The sequence below is a fragment of the Poromitra crassiceps genome (assembly GCF_964638095.1).
Source record: "Poromitra crassiceps genome assembly, chromosome: 9".
Taxonomy (NCBI): Eukaryota; Metazoa; Chordata; class Actinopteri; order Beryciformes; family Melamphaidae; genus Poromitra; species Poromitra crassiceps.
In genome coordinates this window covers 50162235-50171630 of record NC_139630.1, presented here as the reverse complement: position 1 = coordinate 50171630, position 9396 = coordinate 50162235, and the positions used below count along the sequence as shown (strand labels likewise).

General features: G+C 45.8%; 1 protein-coding gene across 1 annotated transcript in view; it reads left to right on the top strand.

The window, feature by feature from the left end:
• Positions 1-175: 175 nt before the first annotated feature.
• The window catches only part of rps6kc1 (ribosomal protein S6 kinase polypeptide 1), a gene marked incomplete at its 5' end in the record, with an annotated part of 31516 nt that continues 22295 nt past the window's right edge, over positions 176-9396 (top strand). Inside the window, 11 exons of the mRNA XM_083643520.1 lie at positions 176-277; positions 1480-1515; positions 3846-3966; positions 4547-4662; positions 4760-4853; positions 4938-4991; positions 5147-5575; positions 5905-6029; positions 6299-6397; positions 8386-8433; positions 9065-9197. Coding sequence (XP_083499646.1) covers positions 176-277; positions 1480-1515; positions 3846-3966; positions 4547-4662; positions 4760-4853; positions 4938-4991; positions 5147-5575; positions 5905-6029; positions 6299-6397; positions 8386-8433; positions 9065-9197 — 1357 coding nt within the window. The remainder of the gene's footprint in view (positions 278-1479; positions 1516-3845; positions 3967-4546; positions 4663-4759; positions 4854-4937; positions 4992-5146; positions 5576-5904; positions 6030-6298; positions 6398-8385; positions 8434-9064; positions 9198-9396) is intronic.

The window sequence follows — 9396 nt, the reverse complement described above, 5'->3', positions numbered from 1 at the left end:
TCGAGAAAACTGGGGGAAATTGATTAGAAATTGATCCGTTATACCGGTAATTTCACAGGTTTTCCACAAGGAGGAGCTCGCACTGGTTATCTGCCTGTCAGTCTGCTGACATGGAATGAATGTGTAGGCTAGCACAGGCTAAGTTAGTGTTTTTGGCAATGTTGTCAATATCAGAATGATATCGCAGCGGGAAAGAGGAGAACTTGCTCGGTTTTATACTGTCACGGACCCTACAAAGCACCAGAAAGGTTATACTGTGTACAAAGTCACCGCGAGGGTAAGTGGAGTGAGAATGAGCTCTCTGACAGCTAGGCTACTGCTAGTTGTTGTTAGCTGTTTTGCTTTAGCTTTGCTAGCTAAGCTAACGTGATATAACGTTAAGGAGTGTGTCCTCTACTATTATGATGGTGACAGATTGGATTAACATAGCGTTCGTAGTTAACATTCACAGTCGCCTCAATTGTAATATGGGACATTAGCCCAAATGGGCTGTCTTCTTGCTACTACTAGGCTAGCAATAGTTAGCTAGTCCGTATCATTTATAAAAGAAGGCTAGCTAATAGCTCTCATTTGTCAAGGAGTGTTGAGCTGCAGCCTGCCACTGATGAGGGCAAGATATTGTCAAGCAGGACACAAGTCATAATTTAAGCCCCCCCCGGCGGGGGGATTTTGTTCAGACTGTAGTATGGTTGTCACGGTCGGTGATTGTATTTATGATGAAACAAGCTAGCTAATTGGCATAACTCAATTAGCGTTACCGTTATAGCTAAATAATTGTCTTGACACAGAAGGGATCCAGTTTATCAAGTCATGACATGACTAGTTTAGCTTGGCAGAAATGTCCAAGCCTGCAGCATCTATCTCTCTCTCTCTGTCTGTCTGTCTGTCTCTCTCTCTCTCTCTCTCTCTCTCTCTCTCTCTCTCTCTCAAATCAATTTAATTCAAAGAGGCTTAATTCATTGGCATGACCATGTACAGTATTGCCAAAGTACATTGCACATTATCTCTCTCTCTCTCTCTCTCTCTCTCTCTCTCTTTGTATGTGTCTCAAAGTTTTTAAACTAGAAGGAAGAATCCAGATGCGCCTACTATCTTCTACAATTCAGTCTTTTACTGTGGTCACTGGTCAATGTACAGGCACAATTACTGGATGATACCATTTAAGACACAGATGGTCTAACGTTAAGCTTCTTCTCTGCCTGCCTGCCATCCTGCTTGTTATGTATGTTGGTGATGTCTCGTTCTTACACTCTGGGCTCCCATCTCTCGCTTTATATAATGCACTCATTGTGAGACTCACAACTGTGTCCCTAGAATGGTCCCTAGTCTTGGCTGTGACACCCCCAGCGAAAACTCCCTACAGCAAAACCAGCGCTGTTTGAGCTCAGAGGCACTGGGACAAACCATGTGTCCAGCTTGCTATACTGTACTTGTAGAGATACACACAGTCTTGAGCTCTCTTTTCTCTCTTTCCAACAGATAATCTCCAGGAAGAACCCAGAGGATGTGCAAGAGGTAAGCCATTATTTTGAACATGTTGACAACTTACACTTTGGGGTGGTATAAAGCTAGTGTCAGTCAGCTAGCCAGAATAAAAGCCTCTCGGACTCACCTCCATTCAACCTTCCATGTCTACCACTAAAATCAAACCTGTTTCCACTATTGGTCTGTCAAATAGGCTACATGTCAAATCATGTTACAATATGTTCCTCTTCCTGGTTGCAGTGCACTGCTGAGTATGAGAGCAGATACCTTTAGATTCAGCAGAGCCCATTACATTTAGCACAAGCACACGTTGTCTATTGCTGAGAAGAGAGGTCTAAGCTAAAGAAAGATGTTTTTTAGTCACTTCACTTGCCTTCTCACATATTTAGGTTATGTTTGCGTATTAGCTTGTGACAGATTTTATTATTTGATTTAGACCTGCATAGGTTAGATGGGGGTTTAGTGGCTTGGGCTATGTACTTAGTGGCTTATGCAGCACAGATAAACATGCATTTCCTAGTTAGATAAGCATACGTGGACAAAGCTATAGGCTTAGCTTGGACCAATTCAGACTACAGTTCAGTATTTTTATACAAATTGTATGAAATTGTATTTCACTAGGGTATCGGCCCCTTCGGGGCCAATGTCACAATGCCTATGACATCATCAGTGCCTACATCATCAGTGATGGCATAAGATGATTTTGGTCAATAATGATTCACTGATGATATCATAGACATTGTGACATCATCAGGGGCACAACATTTTTAACAGACAGATATTGCCCACCATGCCCACTGGGGCTTGGGACTCACTTCCCAGGCCAATATGGCGTGCCTTAATTTTCTTTTTTACAAATGCCCTTCTTCACGTCTTCAAAGTTCAATCTTTCTTAGTCGATTTAGATGAATTTCTCACTGTAGTTCACAATTTTAAGGATCCATTTTTGGCTGTTGGTCATGTGCCTTTTAAATGAATGCAGAACATTCAGCGATTCCCCGCCGCTGCAATGTGGTTATGGAGAGGCTGTAAAAACACACATCTCTCTCTTTGCCTTTCTCTTTCTCTCTCATTCTCTCTCCCTCTCTGTATCTCTCTGTGTGTGTCTCTCTCTCTCTCTCTCTCTCCCTCTCTCTCTCACACACACACACACACACACACACACACACACACACACACACACACACACACACACATTTGACACACACTGAGAGGAATGCAAACGGGCCAGAAACCAGCTCTAATAGAACAAGCATGATGTAAATTAGCGTGTGTGTCAGAGAGAGGGGACAGAGTGAAGGATTTTTGCCTGGGAACACACATGCCTCCATTGTTGAGTGCTGCTCCTGTTTGGGAGTGGTGCTCGGCCCTGGCTGCTTCACTCCGGCGGCCCAGCCTCGAGCTCTGCATGCTGGGCTAGCATCTCAACAGCAGCCCCTTTAGTTCTGCTTGACTGTTCTGCCATGGAGTTAAGGACTAGTTCACACAGGTTTGTAAAGAGCTCTGCTGTATATGCGGAGAGTGTCGAGCCGCACGTTTAAGTTTCATTTTGCGAGATGGCGACGTGATGAGGTAAATTGTTTCATGTGCTGGTATGTTAGTAATGGTTAAGGTTTGTTTTCGGCGTGGTTTGAGACTACTATAAAATGTTTACCTATGTTTTTAGATGTTTGTAGTCTTGTTTAAGAACCTAAAGTCAAGTTTCTTCTGCATGCAATGTTTGCCTCCGTTTAGTTTTGTGTTAAAGGCTCATACCTTTTCAGACTCACTGCCTCTTCTCTCTTCTCCTAGCGCGCTCAATGCCTAGGCTCGGCCTCGCCTGCCCTATTGGCACGCGGGTGTGTGTGTGTGTGTGTGTTGCTCACTAAATGTTATTGCATCAGTGATGTCACAATCCCTCTGTGTGTGTGTGTGTGTGTCCCATTATGATATCACTGATGAGATCATCAGTGTGTGTGCCCCCCTATGACATCACTGATCAGTCTTGTCACAATGCCTCCTTGTGTGTGTGTGTGTGTGTGTGTGTGTGTGTGTGTGTGACATTACTGATCAGTCTTGTCACAATGCCTCCTTGTGTGTGTGTGCGTGTGCGCTTGTGTGTGAGCCCTCACACACATCACTGTTGACATCACATCATCATTAGCTAATTAGCCTAATTAAAAAATCCGGCTCGTCAGGTCACCCGGACGGGTACCGTTTACACACCCTGAAGGTTTCAGCCCGATCGCACGTAAAACGGCATAGCTGTGGCCGAACACAGAACTTGAAACAAACAAAGTTTACATACTCAATTTTATATATGATAATAATAGATTCTCTCTCTTTCTTCATCTATTTCTCCTCTCTCTTTCTCTGTGTAGATAACAGTATGGAAGAGGTATAGTGATTTCCGGAAGCTTCATCAAAATCTCTGGCAGCTGCACAAGAACCTGTGTAGCCAGTCGGAGCTATTCCCTCCCTTTGCAAAGGCCAAAGTCTTTGGTAAGGAACTTGACTTAGACCCATATTACATGACAGACCAGTGGTTCTCAAATCTTTTCACATGAAGGACCCCTAAACTGACAAAAATCTGACCACGGACCCCCATTTCATAGGATGTTGTTGTCCCACGGTCCCCCATATGATAAGATTGATGCTTTTACAGTAGATGTTTTATTACAGAAAATGTATAAAACCCATGACCAAAATAGTCATTGTGTTACTTAAGAATGGAATTATAGCGAAAATAAATTACCCTTCTTTTGGCTGGGGACCCCCTGGAACCCCCTCAAGGACCCCTGGGGACCCCCATTTGAGAACCACTGACATAGACCACTGAATGTTAATAATATCTTGTTATGTATTACACTAGTATAGGCCATCTATTACTTCATGTTTTGATGACAGAGATATTAGAGACATTGCTTGAAAACAAATCCTAGTTCCTTGGATTGGTGAAGCAGTTGTGATGACTGCCACCTAGTGGCCTTTTGTAGTGGCTTTTCACAGCTCAGTATTGTATTGTAATTCCTCTGTTTGGTTTGTCATTCTTGTGTGTGCGTGTGTGTGTGTCCATGTGTAGGTCGTTTTGATGACTCGGTGATTGAGGAGAGGAGACAGTGTTCTGAGGATCTACTGCAGTTTTCTGCTAATATCCCCACTCTCTACAGTAGCCAGCACATCCAGGACTTCTTCAAGGTACACACACACACACACACACACACACGCACGCAGAATCCATGCAGGTTTACACACTTGGCCTATACCCATTTTTTAATTGGCTGGTGGGTTCCAGGGAGGCGAGGTCCACGACGGGTCAGAGCTGATTGGTCCAGCCGAGCCCTTTTCTGACTTCCTGGCTGACAGCCTATCAGACTGCAGCTCCGAAGGTAGGGTCAGACAAATTCCTCCAAAATCAGTCTTCCTCTTATTTTCTCTGATAATTCATTTAATTTTAACATCTGCTTTTTCAGTTCAGAGAGACATCAGTGGAGCAGATGATTTGACTATCACATCAGAGTATGGAGGTAAGGATTGTGTTTATGTTGGTAAGAAATCTAATTCACTCACACAAAATCACACCACAATTTCTGTATTTCGTTTTTTAGGGTTGAATATTCTAGAGAGTGTGTGTCTGTGTATTTCTGTCTGTGCTGACCCTAGCGTTCACTTCCTCCCCCAGGCCCCTCCAGTGACAGCGACCTGACCTCTCTGGCCGTGGACACCGACTCTTTGGCAGAGCTGGACGATGGCATGGCCTCAGGGCGCACCTCCCCAAACCAGCCACAGGGGGGAGCCACCAACATTAGCAGTAGCTGCAGCCCTCTCCTGCCCTCCCTGCACCAACGCCGCAGCCCGTCTCCTGCCCCGGCCCCAGCCTCTGGCTCCTCAGCCCCTAACCAGGAGGTCGGCCGGCCCGGCCGGACGCCGCTGCTCTCCAGCAGCCTGAAGAGAGTCGGCAGCGCCGACCCAAAGGACGTGAAGCCAGATTACCTGGACAGGGCCAGCGAGCACATCTGTGTGGCCGCACAGAAGGAGAAAGAACAGGACTACCAGACGGCCTTTTCCTACTACCGCAGTGGAGTGGACCTGCTGCTGCAAGGGGTGCAGGGTGAGTTTTGAACGAGTGCTGGATCACTTTGAACAGCCAAGTGGTGTCCAGTGCTGTGCCGTGGAGGGCCAAGAGTCTCCAGGCTTTCCTTCTAGTCAAAGACCATCTGATTTCACTAATTAGCAGCAGCACACCCTCAGCCAAAGAGAGGGAGCCACTAATTGGGGAAATCAGGATAGTAGGTCAGTAGTGATTGGTTGGAAGGAAAATCTGCAGACTCTTGGCCCCCAGTACAAAACCCTTTCCCCCACATTGTAACGTGCCTGCTGAAGAAAAATACAATCTAAACTTGCTCTTCATTTACTTACTCTCTACCTCGTCCACTCCAGGCGAGCCCAGTCCCACCCGGCGAGAGGCAGTGAAGAAGAAAACTGCAGAGTATCTGATGCGTGCAGAGCAGATATCCAATCAGCATCTCAGAAGCAATATGGGTCAAGGGTCAACCCAGACAGTGGTGAGAGTGAACTGATGTTGGTCCACATTGCAAGTCTCTGCGCTACTAGCACCAGAGATGCAGTGTACCCACCTTTTTATTTGCAGAATAGAGTTTTATGATTCACACAACTCTTTAAGACATACATTCATAGTTCATTTCAAACTGATGGGAGTTATATGAAGATTTTGTATTTTAAGGGGGGGGGGGGGGGGCTCAATGATTTTCTGAAAATGTAAGTAATATAAGTAGCCAGTACGTTTATGAAATGTGTTTAATTTTTGTCCTAGGCGATGGGGGCACAGTGCTGCCCTTCCACCAGGTGGGGAGGCCAGCAGGGTCCATCCGAGGAGCTGAGAGCCTACAGGGTGTTGGGAGTCATAGATAAGGTCAGTAGTATCTCAGTATCTATGGTGATTCTTTGTCCTCCAGGGTTTTCAGGTTTCCCCTCATTACTTGCAACCAGAGTCTGTGATTTTCCTTTGATGCTTCTGACAAATAGCACATCAGTTTGCTGTGCAAGTTGGTAATAGGAGATTGATGAATATTTCTATTTTAAATGACAGTGTTGTGATGAGAACATAACTGTAAAACATAGTGTAAAATGTATGTGGTACAAAAAAAAAAAAATTGGGGGGGAAAGATTGCTAAAAAAAATTATATATCCCTGTGAGTGGAGATATATGATTTCCCTAAAATTCAGAATTTAGTTGAAATTTGAGATCTTGATATTGAAGATTTGGAAAAACGTGTCTTATTTCAAGTTGACATTTGCAATCTGTTGTGCATTAGTCGCACATACCTTAAAGAAATGATGCCCGTTTCTGCTTCTAAATATGTGGTTGGTAGATTGTAGGCTACGTCTGAGAGCTTCTCCTCCTTGTGCCCTTCCCGTCTTGGACAATCTCATTGCACTGAAGCGATAAAGTGTAATGGATGTCGTGGATGGCGTGGTAAGGGCTCGCCGCGTGTATGTTTATGTCAGTTATGGGGACCACAAGGTCAGTTTAGGTTGCTGCTCCTCTCAACCAGCTGCCGGCGAAGCAACTTCACCACTCAGCCATGAAATGACTTGGCAAGCAGCTCAGGGAGAGAGACACAACGTACAATCAATGATGCTCCACCTACACACACACACACACACACACACACACACACACACACACACGCACACACACACAAAACCCCAAGGATAATGTTGACACAGTACCAACACGTGTTACTCTACAGAGGTGCGCACAAAATCGACTATGTCGGAAAGAAATAATAACACAAAAAGACGGCACAGAGCGCAAACTGGCTACACATTAAAAATGTCACGACTTGTCTCTCCTCTTCCGCCCGCCTCCTTCCTCCTTTCACTTTTAATGGGGACAGAGGGGACAGATGGAGAGCTCCTCTCCTCCTCCCCCTTTCCCTGATGTTTGTGTCTTAATTATATTAGCGCCCTGGCTAGCACCGCCACTCTGTTTACTCACAGCGCCATTCATATCCATTTAGCCTGCACCTGTTTGGTCCCGGCCAGGGTCACATGGAGAGAACGCGCGCACACACACACACACACACACACAAGCACAAACACATCAGGCAGAAACACACACCCGGCCGTACACATATGCTCAAGCTCTCCCCGGAGAGGCGGAGAGGGGGAGCAGGAGGGATGGAGATGTCAGAGAGAAAGGGAGAATTGAAGGAGGGAGGAAATGAAGATGTCACGGAAGTGAAGTGAGAGAACAGCATCTCTGTGGCGAGTCGTCCTGGATGAGAGGGAAGGTGGGCGTTTGAGAGAGGAGACAGTTAGCCGTTAACTTTGTCTACCATCAAACATTGCAGGCCTCTGAGGAGACGTGGTTTTCCGAGGAGCACACGTGCTTCAGAATTGCAAAATCTAAGAGCGCAGGAAAGAATTTCATTAGCCTCATTTTGATTTGTGAACATAAATGAATGAAAATGACCGTCCCTTTTGATCCCAGGTTGCTCATATGCTCCTTTTTCTATGTATAGGACTATGAAAATATATGTGCTTAAATTACATTATGTTTATTATTATTGCTATTATTATTATTCTTAATTTTCACAACCTATATAGCATGTTTTTGAGTTTTTTTAGGCTTCTGTTCTACAGTATTATCTACAGTATTTGATGTAGTCTCTGGCATGTAGCCGGGCCTCGGTTTGGTCGACCCAGCAGGAAACCGCCACATTAACGCCAATTGCTCTAGTATAATTTGGGGACCCCCATTTATCTTCCCGTGACCCTCGGGCGGGTCCCGACCCGGTCATTGGGAAACACTGCTGGGGAAGACACGGCCACTACATCATCTTCCACGGGCGTGTCGGCTCATACCTGGCAATTAATGGCACTGTTCCATCACAGGTTCTTCTGGTCATGGACAAGCGAACACAAGAGACCTTCATCCTGAAAGTAAGTGTAACGTGTGCGAGTGCATACGTGTGCGTGTGTGTGTAGTGTGTGTGTGTGTGTGTGTGTGTGTCCTGACTGTAAGTGTTAGCGTGAAGTGTGTGCCAGACGCCCCCGTGTGTGACCTGTGTAATTGATTCTAATGGGCCTGTCCCTGTCAGCTCCTCTGCTCTGAGGCGCGAGACGTGTGCCAGATGCCAACGCACAGCGCAGGCACAGATGACTACACACACACACACATTATACACACACACACAGTACACACACACACACACACACACGGGTCTGAAGTTGATGTGTAGCTCTGATAGATTTTGTGTGGCTGTTTTAAAGTCACGCGCGGTATGTGGCTTGATGAATCCAGTGACTTTGGGTTGGCACGGGGCATAGCTGGCACCGCGCTAATGGGAGGTTTCTCCTTTGCCACGCTCCCCTCCTCATTTGTACACCTTTAATCTTCACACAACCTAAAGTGCTCACCTTGCTCCGCCTCCTGCCATCCATAACGTCCTTATTTAGGTTAATTCTCTGTTTCTCCTCTCGTGCCCGTTGCGGGCACGATGCGCGTTCTTTTCTCTGCGCTTCATGACCGGCCTCCCCCCCCCCCCCTGCTGTCCCGTCATCTGGCCTGCAGGGTCTGAGGAAGAGCAGCGAGTGTGGCAGCACCAAGAGGACCATCATGCCTCACCTGGTGCCACACATGGTGCAGCTGAAGAAGTTTGTCGTCTCTGAGGACACCGTCTTCCTTTTGCTGCAGTATGCTGAGGGTAAGACACACACACACACACACATATATAGAGATGCAATGATTAGTCGATCGAAAAAATTAATTGCCAATTATTATTCATCATTTAAACAAATTATTAAGAGAGAGAAAAATACTGAAATCATCTTGTTCCGGCTTCTAAAAACGTGAGTATTTTCTGTTTCTTTAGTTTTCTATGAGCGTAAACTGATTCTCTTTGG